The following is a 26,447-nucleotide window of genomic DNA, read 5'->3' as shown; positions in this document are numbered from 1 at the left end:
CACCTTCATACTCCAATCTTTGCTGGCGAAACTGCTTGCAAGTTGGAACTCTGCTCCACATATTCTGGGATTGCCCAAAACTCCAATCAGTTTGGAACTATGTATCCCAAACAATTCAAATAAATATAAACTCCCCCTTCAAAATAACCCCACAGCTTGCTCTACTACACATAGGACTAGAAAATTTCCCACCACCTAAATGTGCCTTAATATCCCAACTGCTATGCACAACAAGAACCCTAATCGCCTCCTCATGGGGATCGGAACCCCCCCTTCCACACTACTACGTTTACAACACAATGTTGAATTCAATATAACAATGGAGCGCAAACTTAAACCCTTACATCCGCGCACAGATGAGGCTTTCAACTACAAAATGAGCTGGCCCTCAATCCCTCCCAGCGAGACAAATTAGAGCACCCCAACTAACAACCCATGTGCAATCCAAAATCTAAAACTGAACTTCCACACCTTCGACTTCATACCCATAGACAACACCAAGACCAATTTGCAGAAAACATACTCTGATCATAGTTACCTTAATGCTTTGCAACTACTACCAAGGTGATACACCCCATAACTTTTTCTTCTAGAACTAGTTCCTAGTCTAAAATATTAATAATATGACTGTTTTCCACTTCTCTTTCCTCTCTTAGCTTAATTTCCTTTAGAGCTAAATCCTCGTTCATACCTAGCCAATTTTCCTTAAGTGCCTGAAATATGGAAGGAAATATGGCAAATATACACTTTGTTCTAAAACTACTGTTTGTATACTCATACTGTTTAATGTTGAACTTCATTTCATGTGACTCTCTGTACAACTGAGATTTTTTTTTTCAATAAAAATTATTGTTTAAAAAAAAATTAAAAAATTTCGGGGGCGCATGCGTGGTGCCACTGAGAGTAGATGTCTGCGCTGTGAGCTCCACACCACTGCCTGCGATCGCCAGCTCCATGACTGACTTTGAGAGGATCTAAGCATACTAGCCGCTGTGGGAACATCTGCGCTATGCAAAGAGGCACTAAGGACTATAATACGAGGAGTAGAAAGTATAACTTATTCAACAATCCTCGCCAGAAACGAACAGGGAATTCTAACAAGATGGCCGCTAACCACCCCCCCCAGCCAGTCTTCCAGGAACAACAGCGGTGATAAAGATCTCCACACTCATCCTTCCACCTCTGCAGCCGCCCAGAGAGGCACTGCTTCCCCCTCTGAGAAGCCCGACAACCCCCCTGCTACTATCTCCCCTGTGGGAACGAACGGTAAGAAACAGGAGGCAGTTTCAAATAAGGCATCCCCAGCATCCCTCTGCTCTTCTCTCCGGATCAAGCAGTAAGAGATTACAGCCAAAATCAAAACAGGCATCCCCTGCATCCACATACTCTGATGCAGCCAGATCTCCTCATACGCCTTCTGCCAGCATGGAGCAGAGATCTCCCATTTCAGCCCAATTGATGCCAGACGAAGAGGAGAGGATCTCTAATAGAGAAAAGATTGCCACCATAAGAGGTATGTTCAGGGCTGAACTTAAGGAGGCTGTTTCTGAATTATCTAGACAGATGACTGACATCGGGGATAGGGTATCTACATCAGAATTCCAATCTGACAACATGGCTTCTGCCCTCAAAGAAGACAGAAAACTAGCTAAAAAGCGTGACTCTCGACTGGATATAGTAGAATCCAAGCTAGAAGACCTGGAGAATAGGAGCAGAAGGGCTAATGTGAGGATAAAGGAGCTTCCAGAATCTGTTATAGATGTGGAATCGGTCGCCAATAATCTTTTTTGTGCACTTCTCACTCAAGTCGACCCTTCCATGCTAAGAATTATCCGCATACATAGGGCCATGGCCAGACCCAGAAACCCTGAGCTCCCCAGGGATGTAATTGCTAAACTCTGCACCGAAGATGCCAGGGACAAAATTCTGCATGCAGCACGTGATCTGACGGTCCTTCCAGGACTGTCCCAATCAGTGCAAATATTCCCTGATTTAGCCCCACAAACAATCCAAAAAAGGAGGTCATTCAGACCTTACACTCTCGCTCTCCAACGAGAAGGTATCCGTTACAGCTGGGGATTCCCCTTCAGACTATCCTTTCGAAAGAACAATAAGAAGAACAATAAGATGTGCAAGACTACTCAGGAAATGTATGATGCCCTCACTGATGCAGAAGTTCCATTTGATCTACCAGTCGATCAGCAGCAAGATCCTGGACCATCCTTAGTCCCCGGGCACCGTAGGGTCTGGTCCTCAACTAGAAGATCCCAATCTGACACTTGAATCACTTCCTTAATGCCTTTGGCCTTCCCTTGCAACTCTTAGGTCACATTCTTTCTTGTTATGGTATGGTTGCCTTAAAAACCTGATCATCCCTTCCTTACAGGAGCCCTTTTGCACTCCTTTTACCAGGCTTTACACTGCTTCAGAGAAACTACTTTGACCCTGGTGCAACTAAGCCTGAGCACTTTATGATGATGACGATTAGTGCCTTCTTCAAACCTTCCAACTTCCTAGCCATGTACTGTCTTCCTTCATATCCATATGTCTAATGGCTAACTTTTGAATCACTGGAAGGCCCCCTGGTTTGTTTAATCCTCACTGAGCTTCTACATCTCAGATGTAGTCCGTTTATTGGTTTCATTTTGTGTTTTATGCAATCTCTTTACCCACAGGTTAAGTTTGAAAATGTATCTCCATTCTGATGTAACAAGCTGTCATTATATGTCTGCCTCTTTATATTGTTCTGCTTGAAGGTTTGCTCAAAAGTTGTATATTATGTTTTCTCACTGTTTTTCCGCAGACATAACTCTGAGCCTTAAATTTCTTTTTACTTCCCTTGCACATCTTAGGCCAAATTGTTTCAGCCAAATTAGGCCAAATTGCTTCACCCAAATCACCATTCCTACCGTTTATAAGACTCACCTCCTTATAGGTTTGCTTATGCTCCCTTCCATTGCACTAAATGCCATCTTTGATTAAGGGAAAGGTATATATGCTATTGTATAGCTCCATTACTAGTATACGTTAGCTGTATATACCTGTCTTATTGTTCCCTTGCTACACATATACTTTATTGATATATGGTTCCGTCCTCGGAGTTCTGTCGTGGAAACCTTTGAGTTCTATATTTGTTATTATACTTATCTGGCGGTCGCCGCAGTGCTACCGTGTTAGACCCCCACTTAGTGCTCGACGGTCACCCACCTAATAATGGGTCACCCCCTAGCACACCGCTGCAAGTTTTGCTCCCTCCCTACCCTGATTGGTTTCCTTGTATTACCTTTACTTGGTCATTTTACTATCATCACATTATCTACCTCACTTAAGGTCCCGCCTTTCCAGCTCAGTTCGTCAGTCTACATCTTCATTTTATCCAAATTTACTCATGTCTACCCAATTAGTTAAAATTTTATCTCACAATGTCAGAGGCCTGAACTCTCCCCAAAAAAGCAGCAAGGCCTTCTCTGAGTACTTTAAACATAAACCTGAGGTTTTGTGTATCCAAGAAACCCACTTCAATAAGTCCTTTTCTCCTAAGACCTTCCATAAAAACTACAAACGATTTTATATGTCCTTTGCCAGAAAGAAGCACAGGGGAGTCCTTACTCTCCTCTCTGACTCCTTTCGAAGTACTTTCACAGATCTCTGATGACGAGGGCACGTATATTATCTTGCTTGGGACATATCTGTCTAAAACTGTGCATAGTTAATACCTATATCCCTCCTGAGAGAATCCCTGCCTCTATAACGGCTATATCAGATATCTTACTTAATCTCACCTTTGATAGTATTATTTGGGCCGGAGATTTTAACTCTACACACCAGGATGGTATTGACAGATCCCAGGCCCCCAAAAGAAACGCAGTGTCCTCCCAATCTAGAGATCTTTTTCAGGAAATTTTCAGACTCCACTCAATATTTGATTCTTGGAGAGAATTCAATGGCAGCAAGAGGTTATACGTTTTTCTCTCATCCACATAACTCCTACTCAAGAATCGATTTAATTTTGCTCACTTCAGCATGTGCTCCAGACCTGGCCTTCTCGAGGCACTTAATTTGCTCTTGGTCTGACCACGATATGGTCTTGACTGCTTTGCTATCCCCCATGCCGAAACCTTGCAGGCCTCCCTGGAGATTAAAGGAGTCCCTCTTGCTGAACCCAGAGATCTCAGAGCAAATAGATTCAAGCCTTACTAACTATTTCATTGAAAATGATGTTGATAATGTCAACCCAGGTATATGCTGGATGGCACATAAGACTGTAATTAGAGGTGAACTTATTAAGCATGCATCCAGGCTGAAACGCGATAAAACTGCTATTCTTCGAAACCTGGAATCTAAGATTGCAAATTTAGTGACTGCAAACCAATTGGCTCCATCCAGGTTTCTTTGTAAACAGATCTCTGATACGCGTCTCCAGCTTGATGCCATGCTTAACACTGATCTAGAAAAATCCCTGAGATGGACTAAAGCCATCTCTTTTGTTCAATTGAACAAGCCCAATAAATGGCTGGCAAAACGACTCCGCAATCAACAGACCATTAACAGAATCATTAAGATTAAACAACCCTCTGGCCAAATTACCTCTGATCCCAACAAAATCTATAAGTCTTTTCTTGACTTCTACTCTCATCTATACAAAGACGACTCCCCAGATACTTTTGCCACTGACAGGCAATCTTTTATTAACCAGACAATATTGCACAAATTGGCTCCTGACACTTCCAAACTTCTCAATATCCCAATCTCATACGAAGAGATTCAATATTCAATTAAAAAATTAAAGAGAGCAAAGGCCCCAGGTCCTGATGGGCTGACAGCCATCTACTACAAAAAATATGCCAACATACTAATACCGCACCTTCAGAAATTTTACAACTATATGATGAAGGGAAGCTCTCCACCCCCAGAATTTCTTAAACCTTCCATCACGGTTATACCAAAGCCTAATAGAGACCATCTAGACCCTAAAAATTATCGGCCTATTTCTCTGTTGGGGGTAGATTACAAAATGTTTACATCTATCCTGGCTAGAAGACTAAATAAGGTATTGCCTGCTCTTATCCATGGTGATCAGGTGGGATTTATTCCCTTGAGACAAGCCCCTGACAATGTCCGCAAGACGCTCGGCATCCAACATTATTGTAAACGCACTTCCAAACAGTTGGCGCTTCTTTCTTTAGACATGGAAAAGGCCTTCGACCTTATAAAATGGCCATATATGATTGAGGTCTTACAGAGATTTGGATTTAATGGAGAATATTTAAACGCCATTAGAGTATTATATTCCTTCCCTTCTGCGTTCCTTAAGCTTCCCTCTTCTTCCCAAACAGCATTCCCAATACAAAGAGGAACAAGACGGGTGTCCCCTATCACCTGGCATCTTCGCCCTTGTAATGGAGCCCCTTGCGATTAAAATTAGATCCTCACCTGATATTCTAGGTGTTAAATTAGGTCAAAAGGAATATAAATTAAGTCTGTTTGCAGACGATGTTCTTCTAACACTTACAAGTCCCCACACCTCTATCCCCAATCTTTTAAAAACTATTGCTTATTTTTCAAACTTCTCGGGATTCAGACTGAACCTAGAAAAGTCTGAAATGATGATTTCTAATATGCCAATCCAAACTGCACATAACCTCGCTAACACTCTAGGCCTTAAATACCAAACCAAATTTATTAAATATCTGGGCGTCAACCTCCCATTAGATCCAGACCTTCTTTATGAAGTAAATTACCCTGTTCTCTACCATAAATTGTCTAATGATCTCCAGATATGGTCTTCATATCCCCTATCTCTACTAGGAAGAATGAACTCTGTCAAAATGACACTCTTACCAAGGATTTTATATCTTTTTAGGACCCTTCCCATTAAACTAAAACCTAAGCCATTTAAGGACCTTCAAACTAAAGTATATAAATTTGTGTGGCAAAACCGCAGAGCAAAAATAAATAGAGTTGCCATGTCCAGGAAAAAGCATCTTGGGGGACTTAACCTCCCGCATCTACCTTCCTACTACCAGGCAGCGCAGGTCTCACAACTGGCTGCAGCAAATGCAAAGTCTCAAACACCTTTGTGGGTTCAGCTAGAATCACAGATGATTGCTCCCCTCACCCTCCCTGGAACAATGTGGGCCCAGAAGATTCCAATTTCTTCCATTAGAAAACTTTCCTCTATCACAGCTCATTCACTCTCTATTTGGCAAAAGGTTAGGTTCCTCTATAAAATGCAATCTCCTATATCCCGTTTGACAGAAATATTTGGCAACCCGGATTTCCCGCCTGGTCTCCAGGTTGATCTGTTTAAGTGGTGGATTGACAGGGGTCTTAAGAGGATGGGCAATTTTATTAGTGCATACAAACTAATTCACATTCGCCAATTCCTGACGGAACATCATCCCCCTCTAGTGAAATATTCAGAGTTTTACAAATTTTCAACTTTTTAAGATCACTCAACCCAACTAACTCTGTTACCACTTATCTCGCTTTTGAGGTTAGATGTAAAGACTCTGCACTTGAGAGAGGGCTGATCTCTGAAATATATGATACCTTAACTCAAACCCCCATTGATACCAAGCTTCCATTTCAGTCTAAATGGGAAAATGATATGAATATCAGCATATCTACTAGTAGATGTCTCATTGTTGTACCTCTCTTCTGAAAAACAGCCTTTATTACTCATCTATTGAATCCTCCCTTAAATTACTCCACAGACAATATATGACTCCTGCTAGGATCCACGGCTTCGACAGGTCAGTCTCAGCACTTTGTTTCCGGGGATGCCAAGAAAGGGGAGATCTTTGGCACATATGGTGGGCCTATCCACTGGCCCAATCTTTCTGGAGTTTCATCTGGTCCAAGTTGTGTCTCATCTCGCGAGTCCCAAATTCTATTGACCCATCAGTTGTTTTGTTGGGAAACAAACCATCAAATTTTAACCTCTTGACGACCAGCTAACGCCGATTGGCGTAAACTGGTCGTCTGCGGGTTACCATGGAAACAGCCGCTCGATCGAGCGGCCTTTCCATGTCAGTTCACGGAGGGTGTCTCCGTGAACAGCCGGAGAGCCGCCGATAGCGGCTCGCCGGCAAAATGTAAACAGGCGGGGAAGAAATACCCGCTGTTTACATGATACGGCGCTGCTGCGCAGCAGCGCCGTAAGTCAGATCGGCGATCCCCGGCCTCTGATTGGCCGGGGATCGCCGGCATATGATAGGCTGAAGCCTATCCCACAATGCGCAGGACGGATATCCGTCCTGCGCAGCCCAGGAAGGGAGAGGGAGGTAAGGGGAGGGAGGGAGCGCACAAAACGCTGCGGAGGGGGGCTTCGAGGAGCCCCCCCGCTACCCACTAATGGCCGGTGGCGATCAGACCCCCCCAGCAGGACATCCCTCTAGTGGGGAAAAAGGGGGGGGTAGTCTGATCGCCCTGCTGCACTGCTGATCGGTGCTGCGGGCTGTAGAGCCCACGCAGCACCGATCAGTGAAAATTCCCCTGGTCGGCAAGTGGTTAATCAACCCACTCATAGATTATTCCAGCATACTTTCGCTCTGGGAAAAAAGACACCTTGCCTCCAGATGGAAATCCACTACTCTATCTGCGGACTGTGTTTTCAAGGATCTTAATTCAACTATGCTCTCAGAACATATCATTGCAAAAATCCAGGATAGATTGCCTAACTTCTTCAAAACCTGGAATGACTGGATAGAGTGGCAGGATAACAATGGATTAAACTACGTTCTTCATTCATTTTAACAACAGGAAGCCTCTGACACATAATTGGTATCTATGACTGACTGGAATAACCGGGACCTTGATACTTTGTAATTGGTAACTCGGAATTTGTACTTACCAGTGCATACTCTCTATATGGAAACCACCAACCCCTCCCTTCCTTCCCCTTTCCCCCATTGAGACCCATCGGCATGTTGTGCATAGCACCCATGGGTCACCCATTTTTATTCAAGTCTTTATATCTCCCTTGTTCCCCCCCTCCCTTCCCCCCTTTTCCCTATTCCTATAAATCTATAATTGTGTTTAGTTCATACATTTTTATGGAAGGTTTCATTCCACTGTTTTCTATCATCGTATTGTATGTAGCTATTCCTCCTGCGTGGGGAAATATTTTCTTTGAAATGTTCCAGTTCATGTGTTTTTGCTTTATTAAACACCCTTGAAACGAAATGAAAATTTCTCCGCTTAACTGGAAAATGTTTCTTTTTATCTGCAGATCTTTCCAAAGTTTCTTCCAGCTTTGTTCCAAACAAGAGATTGCCTTCACATGGAATACCACATAGTTTAGACTTTAGGAGGTATCTCCTTGCCAGGTCTTTACCCATACCCGTCTTCTTGCAGAATTCACCAGAGCGGTTCTGGCCGTTAGACGTACCGAGTCATCTGCAGCATCCGCCAGATAATTAGTAGCATGTAGAATTTTAGGAAAGGCATTCAATATTTCATCTCTAGGTATGCCTGACGCTATCTGTGATTGTACTTGAATTATCCATAACTTTAAGGATCTAGCCACTGCAGTAGATGCTACCGAAGGTTTGAAGTTTAAAGAAGCTGCTTCCCATGCCCTTCTCAAGATATTATCCATTTTTCTGTCAATTGGATCTTTTAGGCAACCAAAATCCTCAAATTGTAGATCCGACCTTCTGGACACCTTAGATAGTGAAGGGTCAAGTTTAGGTGAGGTTCCCCAAAACTTTTGATCTTCTGCGCTATATGGGTATCTTTTGGCCAAAAGGCTCTCTTTTCAGGATTGTCCCATTCTCTCTTAATGATGTCCTTAAGACTACTATGCACAGGCATAAAGGACATTTGAGGTTCAGATAAAGTTTCATACATTTGATCTAGGAGTGTTAATGTTTTCTTTTCTGTAGTAATTCCCATTGCCATGTGCATGGCCTCTAACAGTTCTTTCATAAAGTCAGTGGAGAAAGCAAACTTATGGCATTTACTACTCTTTTCCTCCGTCTTATCCATTTCAGAAGGTATTTCGTCAAAAGAGGAAATATCCATTTCTCCCTCAGATCTTTCTGAATCTTCTGAAACAACAACCTCTAACTTCCTCTTCTTAGTAGGAGGGGTACCCTCTGGAGCCTGGTCCGGCTGTTTAGAAGCAACAGAGCCCAAAGGTCCCGGTAAAACCGGTAAATCTGACCTTACTGGAGAAGTAGCTGAGCTTTTCATAGTTTCTACTGCTGAGGATATTTCTGCTCTAATCCATCCTTCCAAATCTTTAAACATAGGAGATTCTTCTCTGACAACCTTCTCTGTACAAGATTGACATAACAGTTTAGATGAGGATGAAGACAAATGACCTTTGCAAACTGCACATTTCTTAGAAGGCTTGTGAGAGGATTTAACTTCAGAGCCTTTAGATTTATCAATGTCAGACTTATCAGGCTTGTTAGGGAGTTCTGCCTCATCAGCCTTTGTTTCTGATCTTCCATCTGTTTTCCGAGTTTTAGGCTAAAAAACACAAAGATAAAAACCCCCATCAGCCTGATAACCCTCAGTAAAAAGACAATATGAATCAAAGAGCCACAATGATGCATACCAGAGAGGGTACGGAGCTTAACTCCACAGAGCCCTGGGAGGAAGATCCAGAGGCAGCCTCCATAGTCACAAACACCACTGAGTGACTAAGTACAGCTTAAATAGCTTTAAGATTTCTTTACTGGCCCGCCCACTGAGGGAAAAAAAAAAAAAAAAAAAAAAAAAAAAAAAAAAAATCGATCCCCATAAACAGCCTACCAGTGTCTGTGTCCCTCCGGAGGATAACGCCAGTCTCCATACAGCTGCACAGTGAAGTCCGTGCAAAACGCCGCTCTGGAGCGCACGCCGGGCCAGGAGACTTCCTGCTTCAGGTCACGTGAGGTGCCGATCACGTGATCCCCGGGCGGGACTTCCGGAATCTGCCGAACTTCCGCATCCTGGGGAAGGCTATGGCAGACAGCGTGACCCCGCGCTAGGACAACTAGCCTGCGCAGACCAAGGGGATCACCACCGCCACGGCTCCTGCAACTAGCATGGGTGGCCAGCCATACCCCACACCTAGCATCCTGCTGGACAGGATAACAACTGATGGGGTAAGAGGGAACTATGATGTATATACCTGTCTAATCCCTATCTAATCTATTATGCAAATTCTTATCTAGCTTCCTGTCCAGTGAGTCATGGAGGGAGAGAAGTCTCAGGGTTGCTGTCCTGAGACGTTCTGGGAAAACATGTTTTCCTACTTTTTATATGCCACGGTTATATTTGCATTTGTGCATAAGTATTATTCATTTATAAATTATAGGTTCCCAAAAGTACAGTTTGCTTTGTGAGCCGACTTTGCATTTTATTAATAACTGGTTTTATTCATTATGTATTGAAGGCAGACATTATTTGACTGTGTGTCGAGCTGCTTCTCCAGTCAGAGAATGTGTCACATTCCTCACTTGATACATTTAAGTAAACACAAGATAACAATCTACAACTTTGGATGCCTCCACATTTCACTGCACTGAACTTTCAAGCTCTGTGCGTAACCCTTCAAATGCTGGTTGCATATAATATGCTGTAAATAATGTTTTAAAGCAAAGATGAAATGCTGGGTTACATTCCGCTTTAAGTTTATCTCAGATGCTTACTCACCTTCATCTGTTTCATGAGTTCAAACATTTGTTCAGGTGGTAAACTGGCTACAGCTCGGCTTATAGATTCTGGTGCATCCTCTGGAGACACTGGATCACCATAAGGGGATTCTATTATAGGTGCACCTGTTCCTAGACCTAAAATAAAAACAAACAAACAAAAAAAACAATGTTAACATTTTTTTCCAGAAGTCAGAAGGAGAGCAACCCCGAGACTTGTATCTTCTCACACCAAATGGAAAGGAAGAGAAGGGTCAAATAATTTAATATTCCAGTAGGAATGATCAATAAGATGCAAATTGTTCTGTTAGCTGTGTAGATTGTAGTAAATTTGAATGGAGCGGAGACAGTGCTGTCTTACATCACATTCAGGAAATCTACTGGTGCCCTAGGAGGTTTTACACACATAGTGGTGCCTGGTGAAATGGGACTTTAGCAGAGGTATGTCATGGCCTTCATTTTCCCTAGCAATACCCTGGTGGACATCGTAAAGTTACCATGTACAAAGCTTATCTGAGCCTGGATGCGCAAGTGCATTATTTTAATAGCATGAGCTTCGCTTTGCTGACAGTCTACGCTATGGTCTATTTTTATTTTTGAGTTGGAATAAAGCCTAACATTTTTGATAATGTGAAAGCGATGTTTGGGTCAATCATTGCTTCCGAGGATGGCATCTTTTACAAACGATAGATCCATCTGGTTTCTGGGGTGGCTTAAATCCAATGAGCCTCAGTATTGTTAGTGGTGGATATCTGGCCTCACAACATTGTGTGTTGCATGGTTTGCTCACAAATCACTGTGCGATTTATGCTTATGGTTACAGTGTTACACTATGTCAAATTTTCTCTTCTAGGATCTGCCTGTGTTGAGAGTGCAATCCATTCACTTTTACTAGCGCTTTGAGTCCTATGGGAGAAAAGTGCTTTACAAATGTTATTGTATTGTACTACAGTTATTCCTGTAACGTTTGATTGCAAACCCATCCTTGTTTAATGCATCTAAATGGACAGGCGTAGTTTTATCTAGTTGTTTCCAAGCTGTTTAGATTGAAGCAAACACTAAAATTCTGGGTTTAGCTTCACACAAGAGGAGATGCATGGCTTCTAGTCACATTTTAAAAATAAAATAAACAGAATACACACTTTTTAGTTCCTCCTTGTTCTTCTCACTGGCTGCATTGTCCACTCGTAAAGCACGACCACTGAATTCTCGCCCATTTAAATTGCGCATGGCACTGAGAGCTGTCTCTTGGTCTTGATATTCACAGAATCCATACCCTTTAGGCTTTCCAGTTTCTCTGTCATACACAAGCCTGCAACATTGAAGTTAATAATCGTAACATCTCAGTCCAACATGTAATTTTTAAAGATTACAATTAGCATACAAAAATAGGCAATTCTATACTGCTACCAGCAAGTTCATTTGGTAACCTCATCTGTAAAAAAAAAAAAAAAAAAAAAAAAAAAAAAAAAAAAAGGCCGTCTAGCTTTAGTGAAAACTTAAAGGGCCACTATGGCGACCATAGCGGATTTAGTTAATAAAATAAAGTGCACAAGATGTCCAAGTTATAAGAAAAGTAAGTGGCTGGTGGAAAGTGCGACAGTGCGTATTGCTCCAGCTGGGAACACAACTAAGGACGTAGGTCATAAGAGCTTTCTAACCATGTGGGGGGGCAGAGCAACTGCCGTTCTGGCTAGAAAGAAGCGGCTTGCAATGCGTTTAACCTCTGCAACGTCTCTAGCCGAGTCTCTAGCTCTGCAGAGGACACAGGTCTCTATTCACAAAGGGTAGTTTGATAAAAATAAATTATTTGTTAAAATAACTCATCTGGTATTTTACACTTTTTTTTCCCCGAATTCACTAAAAAGTTTTCCATCATGAGGCTGAAGGTCTGTAGTTTACCCAACAAACATGCCTCAATTCACTAATCCCTGCTGGGTAAGTGTCACTTACTAGGGTGTAGCAGGCCTGCGGGCAGGCAGGGGAGCTGTGTGTAAGCCTCTGAGGTTTCCACTGCAGAGCATCCTCGTCATCCCTTTAGATGTGCTGCAGCCACCAGGGGAAGCTCTTCTGTATGCTATCTATTCTGTATGCTATATGGCTTTCCCCATTGGCTGCCTGGCTCTCCCCAAAGGCTGTCTGTCAAATCTACCACACAGACAGCATGGGGAGAGCGAGTTAACGGCTGCTATGAGCTGGAGAAAAATTACCAAACACTTTTTCCCGGTAAATTTAATGAGTAAATCTTTGTTAATTGACATTTCTTGAGGCTATTACCGCTCGTTAATTTACTTCACTAGTCGGTGATCGATATTTTCTGTGCAGTAGCAGGTTTAGTGAATTGGAATGTGGGAAGGTGATCAGTAAAATCAGCTGTTTTCAGCATAACCAAATGCAGTAATGCTTTGTGAATAGAGCCCACGTGCACAGTGTGTGAGAAAGGAGGAGCAGAACAGCAGTTGCCAAAGATACAAATGTTTAAAATAGCGGCCTTCTTCACATACTTAAAAAAACGGATCCACGGGGTCAGTATTAAAAAAACTAAACGGAGAGTCCGGATTTGCAGGTTTTTCCACAGACCCCAGATACACGCAGGGGCAATGCAAGGAAATACAAAAACGTATCTCCCTCTACACAGTCATAGGTGTCCCCAGGTAGCCTTGGGGATAAGCAACCAGGAAGGGGGGCAGCGGGCACATCCGAGGGTGGGGAGGGGTTCGTACCCCCCCCCCCCGCCTCACCTGGATCCCCCCATCCCCGCTCCCCCTCCAACTATGTGCACTATAGTAATCAGTGATCGGGGAAGAAATTATCTTGCTTCCTCTGCTCGCGCATTACTTCCTGCAATGCCACCCACTAGAGGGTGGCATTGCAAGAAGTCACGCGGCGGGCAGAAGAGAAGGTAATTGCCTCCCCGCTGGCTGATTACTTTTGCAGATTACTATAGCACGCATAGCTAGAGGGGAAGCGAGGACCCTAGTGAGGGACGGGGGTCCGACCCCCCTCTCCACCCCTGTGCCTGCTGCCCCCTTCCCACCGACGTATAGAGCTGGGGGCACATTGTTAACGCAAACTGTCGGATTTCCTGTATGAGCAATTAATTCATTTATAGATTGAATAGAACATTTTTTCCCCCTTCCCCTTATAGATACCATATAAAGCTTCTAGGATTGTATGATTCATCATAGTCATTAATAAGTGTGTTCTGTTTTAAATATTATGCATACCTGATGATATAGCTAGGAATAATAGTTTATTTTGTTTTATTATAAAACCTAATGATGAGTCAGTGAAACAGAGAGGGACAGTTTAGTTGTTTGAAGGTGTAGCAAAAGTCTTAAAGGAGTCATTAGCCGTTTTAAGCCTCCCCCCCTCCAATCTCGTGGCCTCCTCCAGCTCCTTCCCGGTGACATGTCCCACGTCGCAGCTCTGTTCGCAGCCCGTGGCTCAGGGTCCCCGCTGGTAGCTTAAAACGGCTCATGACTCTTAACGTTAAACAAATTTTATATATTTGTACGGCCTTGGATAATCTTAAAGTAATGTTTTTGTTTTAAGGCTGATGAGTAAAGATAGTTTGAAGGTAAAGAATGAATGGAGACAGGCCTATATGAATCTCATTATTAAGAATATACATATACCCATTCATAGAATGTCTCATATATCTAGTGTTAACTACTTAAAGGACAACTGTAGTGACAGGCATATGGAGGCTGCCATATTGATTTCCTTTTAAGCAATACCAGTTGCCTGGCAGCCCTGCTGCTCTATCTGGCTTCAGACGTGTCACTGAATCACACCAGAAACAAGCATGCAGCTAATCTTTTCAGATCTGACAAAATGTCAGAAACACCTGATCTGCTGCATGCTTATTCAGGTTCTATGACTAGAAGTATTGGAGGCAGAGGATCAGCAGGGCTGCCAGGCAACTGGTATTGCTTAAAAAAAAAAAAATATAAAAAAAAAAATATATACTTCTCCCTACAGTTGTCTTTTAAGGACCACAGGCTTAAAACCCCCTAGTGACCAGGCCATTTTTAACCAATTAGGCCACTGCAGCATTAAGACTTCGCTGCAGGGCGCACAACTCCGCACACAAGTGACCCACCCCCCCATTCTGCCCACCAACAGAGCTTTCTGCTGGTGGGCTGTGATCGCCCCAGGATTTTTTTTTTGTCTATATTTTCTATTCCCCATCCTTTCACCAGCTCGGCTGTCATAGGCTTGACAGCGACTCGCTTCCCTGCCTCCAGAGGGGACAGCCGTGTCACACGTAGATCGCGGTTTCATAGACGGCTATTTCACCGGAGACGGAGGTTAACAGTCTCCTAGCAGCGATCGCCGCCATTCAAGTGCCTGCAAACCCCCCCAGGACTTGAAGCCAATTGGCGTTAGACAGTCCTGGGGCTGCCGCCGCGATCACGCCCATCAGCGTGACACAGACGTCTAGAGGTTGAGAATAAACATTATTTCATATATTTTCTTCTCATAGCTAGATAGATCGTATATGAAATGTATCATCAACAACACATATAGAAGAGGTTCTATGTCTTTTCTGCTGACCAAAAACCCTTAAAGGGAATGTCCAAGCAAAATAAAAAAAATGAGTTTCACTTACCTGGGGCTTCTACCAGCCCCATGCAGCCATCCTGTGCCCTCGTAGTCACTCACTGCTGCTCCAGTCCCCCGCTGGCAGCTTTCCGACCTCGGAGGTCAGCGGGACGCATTGCGTACATTTACGCATTCCCGCTAGTGCAGGAACATTAACACATACATTTTTACGCATTACTGGTTCAATCCAGTAACGCGTAAAAATGTATGTGTTAATGTTCCTGCACTAGCAGGAATGCGTAAAAATGTACGCAATGCGTCCCGCCGACCTAGGTCGGAAAGCTGCCAGCGGGGGACTGGAGCAGCAGTGAGTGACTACGAGGGCACAGGATGGCTGCATGGGGCTGGTAGAAGCCCCAGGTAAGTGAAACTCTTTTATTTTGCTTTAACCATTATTAATTTTTACCATGGCTGTTTGTTGAATAAACCCAAGAACAATAACAACTGAATCTGCTAGAAGTGGTTAGTTTCAACCAGTTGTGTGTTTTTATATACTAATATATACTAAAGGATTATGGCTTCAATTCAACAAGCATCACCAAATTTGGAAATGCTGAAAATAGCTGACTTTACAGAGCACTTAGCAAAACGTCAATTCATCAAAGCAGTTACCGCATGAAAAGCTGTAATCATGAGCAGTGAGATAAATTAACAACTTGTACTCAACACGTCAGTAAATGTCAATTCATCAAGGTTACAGCATTCAGTAACACATTCTGTGATTACCTCCAGCTCTCCTCTGTTGGTAACCAGCTTCGAATGCCTTCCGTGTGGATGCCCCCATGATTGACAGGAGCAGGGAACTAATAGAAAAAGCCCCTGTTTCCTGCAAGTGCTGCTGATAGGCTGTGCAGGTTTCTCCAGTGGAACAAGCTTTAAGACCCCCCCAGGCAGTGAGCTGAGAGCGGAACAAAATAGTATCCCTGGCACCCTTCCGTGGTGTAACCCTTTGAGTCCATTTGAAAATGCAAAGATGCTAGTGGTGAAATCACCAAGCACTGCATGTGTAATGTCTCCAGGAAGTTCATCTAAGTTAAAGCAATTAAAAAAAAAAAAAAAAAAAAGTTTAGAAAGACTAATGGACAGATTCAGAGCTGCAGAGGCAGTATAACAAACAGTAAATATAACAAATGTGTACATTTAAAGGGATGTTGGGATGCCTCTATTGTAATTGCCTCACTGCAGCTTGTAATGACACAAAGACACTCCAAGTCGCTCCTTGCTGCTCTGCTGTTATCGAACAGCCTTTGATGAATTGAAGCCATAGTAGTTCAATAACTTATCGAACATCTACCGCACATGTAAAAATATTGAAGAATTAGCGCACACACACACACACACACACACGTGTAAATTACTAAATGCAGTATTTTAAGGACTTGAATTTTGTTATCAAACAGCCTTTGATGAATTGAAGCCTATGTGTTGAATAGTCAATGTGCATCGACCATTGTTCACTCTAGAGCAGGTGTTCCCAACCTTTTCGGACCCGAGGACCGCTTTAATGAAAGACATTTTCTCCAAGGCCCGACAGACAGGGTTGGGTGAGAAATCAAGCACGCTGCTTGACGTCCCTCCGCGCCCTCTCTCCCCGCATAGCAACACAGCGCATCATCAGCTACTCAGCGGAGACATGTGTGCATCCCGGCCCAGAGAAGTCACCCAAGGGGATCAAATCCTGATCCCAGACGGGTGACATCAGTTGATAGTGTGTATGCAGCTTAAAGTGTATCCAAGAGCAGGGGCGTGTCCGCCGCGCAAACACGCTGGACGCTTAAGAACAGAGCTCCGTGCTGTTACCCTAAAGAAGCGGCTATAAAGCAAGCCAGAGGAGAGCTTTTCCTACCTACTAAGCAAAAAAATGGCGGAAGCACCGATGGACCTAGACACATCCTTAAAAAGGAAGAAGGGGACTCTTAAACTAAACAAGTTGCCAGAGATCTTTGCGAACATGCAGGCCCACGTTTCCAACAAACATGGCACCGGCGGGAGGACAGAGCCTGATGCGACTACGAGAGAGGTACGGAAATAGACAGCTACCCCTCTCTCCCTAAACACGGCTGGTGACTCATCTCCCGATCTAGCCTCCCCGTCCTCCAGAAGTCCCGTTAAGATCAAGCCACGCCTGTCGGCACCGAATGAGCAGGCAGCCCCGGCAGCCATTATAGCCTCCCCTCTCCCAGAGCACCATCCGCTACTAGAGCACTTCCAAGCCTCCGATCAAAATATTTAACAGGCTTACCTGAAAGATCTACTAGTGTCTCTCAAATCCCCCCCCCCCCCCCCCTTTCAGCTGAAATCCGCCGAATCTCTAACCATCTGCAAAAATCAGTTAGGAGACAGGGTAGCCAAGGTTGAAAACAGCATTACTAAAGATAAAAACGGGGAACACCAAGAGGCCCAATAGTGTAATACGTACTGGATAAGGTGGCAAATTCGTATTGCTAGATACTCACAAGTCAGGGTCACCAGCAGGCAACCACCACAGGGAGTGCAGAATTATTAGGCAAGTTGTATTTTTGAGTAATAATTTTATTATTGAACAACAACCATGTTCTCAATGAACCCAAAAAACTCAATATCAAAGCTGAAGATTTTTGAAAGTAGTTTTTAGTTTGTTTTTAGTTTTAGCTATTTTAGGGGGATATCTGTGTGTGCAGGTGACTATTACTGTGCATAATTATTAGGCAACTTAACAAAAAACAAATATATACCCATTTCAATTACCGTATTTTCCGGACTATAAGACGCACTTTTTTCCCCCCAGAAGTGGGGGGAAAAAGTCAATGCGTCTTATAGTCCGAAGGTGTCCCCCACCAATATATACTGCAGCCAAATATCACTGCCGCCTGCTGCCCTGCATGTTAACGGAACGCACAATGAGGACACAAGGTAAAAACATCCCCCACTGCTCTATGTGCAGCCGATAGTCTTGAGGGCGGGACCACAGCTCCTTCACTGGGCCAATCACTGCCCTTATTCAGTACCAGTGACCTATCAGATGTCAGTGATCTAATACGTCACTGCTACTGAGTCAGTGCAGTGATTGGTCCAAAGAAGGAGCCGTCTTCCTGCCCTCTAGACCATCCGTAAACAATCAGAGCAGTGGGAGCGCTTTAATCTGCTGTGCTGCGGTCCGGTGTTATTTATCCCTACCTTTGTTTATTCCTTGTGTGCTGACTGTGGTCATCATCTTCACTTAAAACTTGAGACCCAGGCAAACGGCATGTGAGTAATCTGATTCCTGCACAGCTGAACATCGTGTCTTTCTCTCTCTGCAGTTCAGCGCTGCGATCCTGAACTTTCTCTGTGTCTCTCAGCCTTTTACTTCCTGCCTGTCATGTGAGCTCACAGGCAGGAAGATAGATGAGGCTGAGAGACACAGAGAAAGTTCAGGATCGCAGCGCTGAACTGCAGAGAGAGAGAGACGCGATGTTCAGCTGTGCAGGAATCAGATTACTCACATGCCGTTTGCCTGGGTCTCAAGCTTTAAGTGAAGATGATGACCACAGTCAGCACACAAGGAAGACTGGGGCTGAGAGACACGGGGAAAGAGTAGGATTGCAGCGCTGGGCAGCAGACAGCAGAGAGAGACGATGTCCAGCTGTGCAGGAGTCAGATTACTCACTTGCCGTTTGCCTGGCTCTGAAGGTTTAAGTGAGGATGACCACAGCACACATGGAATAAACATTGTTAGGAGAAATAACACAGGACCACAGCACCCACTGAATAAAGCATGGTAGGAAGAAATAACTGCACTAGACATAAAATTGCACTGTAGGCAGAAAACAGTAGTATAACTCATGTGTACCATATAAAGAGCACCTCATTTCAATGTGCTGTAACAAGTCTTTGCATTAAAAATCTCACATGCAAATATACCTTTTCATGTCCTGCACAGGCACTACAACACAGATTGCACACACTTCCAAGCCATCTCCTTATATATACACCTATTATGAGGTGCTGAACATCTACACTGTGTTCTGGTGGTTGGATGTGTTGCCTGGTTTAGTGACAGCTTATGTAATGCTGCAGCATTCCACTTACAGGGCCCTAACCATTTCTTGACAGACTCTGCCACCCATTTTGCTGCAATAATTGTCAATCCTTGTTATCCTCCTGATTGCAGCAGCTTCCACAATGTCCAGGCAGCATATATAGTATGTATACATAGCCATTGCTGTAACTGGGAGAAGCTTTATAAGACTCCCCTGGAGCATGGATGCACCTGGTTTAGTATATATATTCTTTTTTCCCTGTTTTTTGTCCTCTAAACCTAGGTGCGTCTTATGGTCCGGAGCGTCTTATAGTCCGAAAAATACGGTATTTATTTTTACCAGTGAAACCAATATAACATCTCAACATTCACAAATATACATTTCTGACATTCAAAAACAAAACAAAAATAAATCAGTGACCAATATAGCCACCTTTCTTTGCAAGGACGCTCAAAAGCCTGCCATCCATGGATTCTGTCAGGGTTTTGATCTGTTCACCATCAACATTGCATGCAGCAGCAACCACAGCCTCCCAGACACTGTTCAGAGAGGTGTACTGTTTTCCCTCCTTGTAAATCTCACATTTTATGATGGACCACAGGTTCTCAATGGGGTTCAGATCAGGTGAACAAGGAGGCCATGTCATTAGTTTTCCTTCTTTTATACCCTTTCTTGCCAGCCACGCTGTGGAGTACTTGGACGCGTGTGATGGAGCATTGTCCTGCATGAAAGAACAACTTACCTTCGGTAACGTCTTTTCCGGAAGTCAAGAGGACAGCACCCCTGCTGAGACTTGTCTCCCTCCCTGACTGAGGACAGGAAGCTGAAAAATAAAAATTTGCATAGCAAATAGGCAGCAGCATAAGTAGGGAACAAGTACCTCCATCTTCAGTTATAAAAAAGACACGGACAACCATTGATGCTGAAAAAATGTAATTCTTTATTCCTTATAAACCCTCAAAAATAGGGTGGGTTGCAGGGGTGCTGTCCTCTTGACTTCCGGAAAAGACGTTACCGAAGGTAAGTTGTTCTTTCCCGGAGCGTCATTCGGACAGCACCCCTGCTGAGATGATAACCAAGATTATTCTCTTAGGGAGGGACTACAGCCTGTAATACTTTTCTCCCATAACTTAAATCTGTGCTAGCTAAAATATTCAGCCTATAATGCTTGACGAAGGTGTTGTGGTTGGACCAAGTCGCAGCTCTGCAGATCTGCTCAATAGTGGCCCCAGCCCTCTCTGCCCAAGATGCCGAGACTCCTCTGGTCGAGTGAGCTTTAATTGTGGAAGATAGCTGTTTATTTTGAGTCTTGTAAGCAGTAGCAATTGTCTGTTTTATCCATCTGGATAATGTTCCTCTGGAAGCTTTGTTCCCCTTGAATTTTCCTGAAAATAGAACGAATATTGCGTCAGACTTCCTCCACTGTTTTGTCATTTCCAAGTATTGAATGAGACATCTCTTTACATCCAAGCAGTGTAACCTTCTTTCTTTCTCATTAGCTGGATCTTGACAGAATGAGGGTAGAAAGATATCTTGAGTTCTATGAAATTTGGATACTACCTTTGGTAAAAAAGTAATATCTGGACGTAACGTGATCCTATCATCCGATATTATGCAGTAAGGTTCTCTTATTGATAGTGCTTGAATTTCTCCTATTCTCCTAGCCGTAGTAATGGCAATAAGGAAGGCTGTTTTCAATGATAAATATTTTTCTGATATATTTTCAATCGGCTCAAAAGGAGTTTCACAAAGTCCTTGTAAAACTGTATTTAGGTCCCAAGATGGAATTCTAGGTCTTATCACCGGTCTCAGTCTCTTTAGTGCCTGAAAGAATCGAATAACAAACTCTTCTTGAGCTAGTTTTCTTTCTAGAAAAACACTCAATGCGGAAACTTGTACCTTAAGCGTACTTGCACTCAGACCTTTTTCGTAGCCACTTTGAAGAAATTCCAATACCGAAGATGATGAATTCACTTCCAATGATTTTTCCGCACACCATCTGTTAAACACTTTCCAGGCTTTGTTATAGATTTGCCGAGTGACCTTCTTCCTACTTTGAATTAAAGTTTCTGTGAGCCTATTGGAGAACCCTTTATCTTTCAAGATGCGCCATTCAGCCTCCATGCTGAGAGGTGAAGGAGTTTCAGGTTCGGGTGAAAAATTTTCCCCTGGTTCAATAGATCTGTTTGAAGTGGGAGAATGATCGGTTTCGAGACTGCTATAGCTTGAAGTATTGTGAACCAAGGTCTCTTTAGCCATAGTGGGGCGATGAGAATTACTTCGGCTTGATCCTGAACGATCTTCTTCAGCACCTTTGGTAAAAGAGGTATGGGCGGAAAAGCGTACATCAGATGTGATCCCCAGTTTATTGAGAATGCATCCAGTTTCCAAGGATTGTCTTGCGGATATAGGGAACAAAACTTTAGACATTTCATATTCGTTCTCCTGGCAAATAGATCCACCTCCGGATGTTCCCATTGATCCACTATTTGCTGATAAACCCCATGATTGAGGGACCATTCGTTCTGGTCTAACTTTGAACGGCTCAAGGAATCTGCCAGGGAATTTGATGTGCCTTTCAGGTGGACTGCCGTCAAGGATTTGATATTGTTTTCTGCCCAAGAAACGATCCGAAAAGTCTGGGTCCATAAGGTCATACTCCTTGTTCCCCCTTGTCTGTTCAGATATGCTACTACACAGCTGTTGTCTGTTCTGACTGTTACATGTGTATTCCTGAGAGGAGTACTGAAGTGTTGTAATGCCTGATAAACTGCTTCCAGCTCTCTGCTGTTCGATGACTTCAAAGACATTGTCCTGGACCATTGACCCTGGGCTGGCAGGGAATCTAAGTGGGCTCCCCATCCCCAGGAACTGGCATCCGTCGTCAGCACTTTCTGAACCGGATAATTCCACATACGACCTTCTGTGATGTGTGATTGGTCCTGCCACCACATCAGGGAGACTTTCACATAGTGGGGTATCAATATCTTCTTGTCCAGCATTGACAACTTCTTGTTCCAAGCTTTTAGAATCCATATTTGCAGAATTCTCGTATGAAATTGGCTCCATTGTACTGCTGGAAAGCTGGCCGTTAAACGTCCTAGTAGAGACATAGCCTTTCTTAGAGAAATTGTCCTTGCTTTCTGAAAAGAAAAAATATAGTCTGTAATTGCAGATATTTTTCTAACAGGCAAAAAAGTCCTTTCCTCTCTAGTGGAAATAGTGAACCCTAAAAATTCCATGGACTGACTCGGTGTTAAAGAAGACTTTTCCCAGTTAACCAGCCACCCCAAATTTTGGAGGAATTCAAGGGCTATCTGACTTTGAGTAATTACAAATTCACGAGAAGGACCCCAAAACAAGAAATCGTCTAAGTATCCAAGCACATTAATGGACCTTGATCTTAGGATGGCTAATACTTCAGCAATTACTTTAGTAAACAGCCATGGAGCTGAAGATATTCCGAAAGGTAAAACAGAAAACTGAAAGTGTCTTACCTTTCCTCCGATTGGAACTGCGAATCTCAGATACTGTTGGGATGAGAGATGAATTGGGATGTGCCAGTAAGCATCCTTGAGGTCTAAGGATGCCAGGAAACAGTCTTTCTGTAGGAGATGAATAACAGAGTGAATGTTGTCCATTCTGAACCTTCTGTATTTTATGCATTTGTTTAAGACCTTGAGATTTAGAATGAAGCGGAAGCTTCCCTGTGGTTTTTTTACTAGGAATACCGGTGAGTAACACCCTAAACCCCTTTGACATAATGGCACCTCTCTTACAACTCTCTTTTGTAATAAGGACATTATCTCCTGTTGAAGAAATATCTCTCGTTCTGGATCTACTGGGAGGGGGGTAACCAGAAATTTTAGTGGTGGGGGTTGATCGAATTCTATCCTGTATCCTTCTAGTATGATCTTTAGTAACCACTGATTTGTCATGTGAATCTGCCAGAACTCGAAAAAATGAGCCAGTCTCCCTCCCACCGGAATCCTGGCGTCATTGTTTGTCAGATCTACTAGGGGGAGCAAAATTGGTCTTGGACTTCTGTGGTCTATAGGGAGCCCATCTTTTCCTGTTTTGGGTCTGCTTAACTCCTGGGTCAGACCTGACGGGTCCTCGAAAGGACCGTCTAGGTTGATAGGGTCTTTTCTTATTTGGAAAGTTCTTTTTATTATCCGCGGTTCTATCCAGAGTCTCCTCGAGTTTAGAACCAAACAACAAGGCACCTTCACATGGTATACCACACAGTCTAGACTTGGATGCATTATCACCGTTCCACGTTTTCACCCATACTCCCCTTCTTGCTGAATTTACCAAAGCAGTAGTTCTTGCTGTTAATTTTACTGTATCATCGGCTGCGTCTGTAAGATAATTAGTTGCATTAAATAATTTAGGAAAGTCATTCAGGATATCATTCCTAGGCACTCCCATTGCAATCTTAGTCTGTACTTCTAGTAACCAGGATTTAAGAGACCGAGTCACAGCTGTAGAAGCTACTGCGGGCTTGAAAGTAAGCGAGGATGATTCCCATGCTCTGCGTAAAATATTGTCCAGTTTTTTATCAATGGGATCCCTAAGATTACCAAAATCTTCGAATAATAAGTCAGTTTTCCTTGACACTCTAGACAGAGAAGGATCTAATTTGGGCGGAGGACCCCAAAAAGCCTGATCCTCAGGACTAAAGGGATATTTCTTAGATAGAGACCTAGGCCAAAAAGCCCTCTTTTCAGGGTTACTCCATTCCTTCTTAATTAAATCTTTCAAGGAAGAATGGACCGGAATAACCTGAAATTGGGGATCCGCCAAACCAACATACATCTCATCTAACGGTGTCAAGGATTTTTGTTCATCTTTTATACCCATTGTTTCATACATTTCTGATAAAAGGCTTTTCATTAATTCTGGACAAAAGGCAAATCTTTGATGATTATCTGATTTAACTGCATCCTCTTCTGCAGAAATATCTTCTAATTCTGAAATTTCTCCTTCTGATAATTCAGAAGCTTCTGAATCCTCCTTATTTCTTTTCCTTTTTTGAACCAAAGGGGGTATTAAGGATACCGGGGACCCAGGTGGATCTATGGTATTAACCGAGGCCGTATTATCTGTATTCTCAGAAATCAGTGGGACATTTGCTGAGGACACTGCTGGAATAGAAGTAGAGGTAGAGGCTATAGCTGAATCTTTAATTTCTTTAATAGCTGATGCCATCTCAGCCCGCATCCAGCCCATAAATCCTTTCATCAACACAGGAGATTCATCCTTGACTACTTTCTCAGTACAGGCCTGACACAATTTTCTTGCTGAAGAGGCTACAAAACGAGTATTGCAGATAACACATTTTCTCTCATTCTTTGTATGTCTATCTTGACTGGTCTGATGAACACTCTTATCAGTCTTGTCCTTTTTTGTCTATAATATAAACATAGACCTTTTTAGCCTATCTGTAACATAGCAAAAAAATATATCATGCATTAATACAGACAATCACCCACTTGACTGGTCTGAGGATTGAGTTTATCCAATTTATCAGCTTTGTCAGTTCTTTTGGGCTAAAGAAAAAATAAGAGACAAGACTGTAAGATACAATATTCCCTCTACACAGATATATGCTGGCTAAGTAAATACTTCAATATTACTTGCCAGAGAGGGATCTAGGCCTGGCTCTGCAGACTGCAGAGAGAAAGAACCTGCAGCGTCCTCCATCGTCAAATTCAAAGAGCAGAATGACGAATGGATACATTTTGCTGTTTTAAATAGTAATTTGGTTACCTGATTTGCTTCAGGTGTATGATCTCCGCCGCCCCGGCCGCCTGATTGGCTTGTGCGCTGGTTGTCTGCACATTTCCGGGTGGTTACGTCATGCGGGACGCGTACGCATGACGACTTCCGGTTTCGAATACCGGAACTTCCTGTGTAGCGCGCCTGCGCCCATAAAGCCGCTGCCTCTTCAGGAGTAGCCTCCAACACGCTGCAGGACCCGCTATCGTTCACTGAACGATCTTTCTACAGGAGTCCTGACCCACGCCGCCCCAGCCGCCTGACTGGATAGCAGCCAGAGGAGACTCTCCCATGCATCCTGACCGGGGACAGGAAACTGAACTGAAGATGGAGGTACTTGTTCCCTACTTATGCTGCTGCCTATTTGCTATGCAAATTTTTATTTTTCAGCTTCCTGTCCTCAGTCAGGGAGGGAGACAAGTCTCAGCAGGGGTGCTGTCCGAATGACGCTCCGGGAAAATCATGTTTTTCTTGAAGGATGCAGACTTCTTCCTGTACCACTGCTTGAAGAAGGTGTCTTCCAGAAACTGGCAGTAGGACTGGGAGTTGAGCTTGACTCCATCCTCAACCCGAAAAGGCCCCACAAGCTCATCTTTGATGATACCAGCCCAAACCAGTACTTCACCTCCACCTTGCTGGCGTCTGAGTCGGACTGGAGCTCTCTGCCCTTTACCAATCCAGCCACGGGCCCATCCATCTGGCCCATCAAGACTCACTCTCATTTCATCAGTCCATAAAACCTTAGAAAAATCAGTCTTGAGATATTTCTTGGCCCAGTCTTGACGTTTCAGCTTGTGCGTCTTGTTCAGTGGTGGTCCTCTTTCAGCCTTTCTTACCTTGGCCATGTCTCTGAGTATTGCACACCTTGTGCTTTTGGGCACTCCAGTGAAGCTCTGAAATATGGCCAAACTGGTGGCAAGTGGCATCTTGGCAGCTGCACGCTTGACTTTTCTCAGTTCATGGGCAGTTATTTTGCGCCTTGGTTTTTCCACACGCTTCTTGCGACCCCGTTGACTATTTTGAATGAAACACTAGATTGTTCGATGATCACGCTTCAGAAGCTTTGCAATTTTAAGAGTGCTGCATCTCTCTTCAAGATATCTCACTATTTTTGACTTTTCTGAGCCTGTCAAGTCCTTCTTTTGACCCATTTTGCCAAAGGAAAGGAAGTTGCCTAATAATTAGGCACACCTGATATAGGGTGTTGATGTCATTAGACCACACCCCTTCTCATTACAGAGATGCACATCACCTAATATGCTTAATTGGTAGTAAGCGTTCGAGCCTATACAGCTTGGAGTAAGACAACATGCATAAAGAGCATGATGTGGTCAAAATACTCATTTGCCTAATAATTCTGCACTCCCTGTATAAAGGCACTATATCTATGCAACCATGAAAGATGATG

At 43.5% G+C, this 26,447-nt stretch overlaps 1 protein-coding gene across 1 annotated transcript in view; it reads right to left on the bottom strand.

The window, feature by feature from the left end:
* LOC137527519 (cleavage stimulation factor subunit 2-like) overlaps positions 1 to 26,447 on the bottom strand; it is a 273,488-nt gene that overhangs the window by 239,953 nt on the left and 7,088 nt on the right. The window contains exons 3-4 of the mRNA XM_068248039.1: positions 11,792 to 11,961; positions 10,651 to 10,787 (exon numbers count right to left, since the gene is read on the bottom strand). Coding sequence (XP_068104140.1) covers positions 10,651 to 10,787; positions 11,792 to 11,961 — 307 coding nt within the window. The remainder of the gene's footprint in view (positions 1 to 10,650; positions 10,788 to 11,791; positions 11,962 to 26,447) is intronic.

This window comes from Hyperolius riggenbachi, chromosome 8 (assembly GCF_040937935.1).
Source record: "Hyperolius riggenbachi isolate aHypRig1 chromosome 8, aHypRig1.pri, whole genome shotgun sequence".
NCBI classification, from domain to species: domain Eukaryota; kingdom Metazoa; phylum Chordata; class Amphibia; order Anura; family Hyperoliidae; genus Hyperolius; species Hyperolius riggenbachi.
The sequence above is the reverse complement of the archived record's forward strand: the minus strand, read 5'-3'. Positions and strand labels throughout refer to the sequence as shown.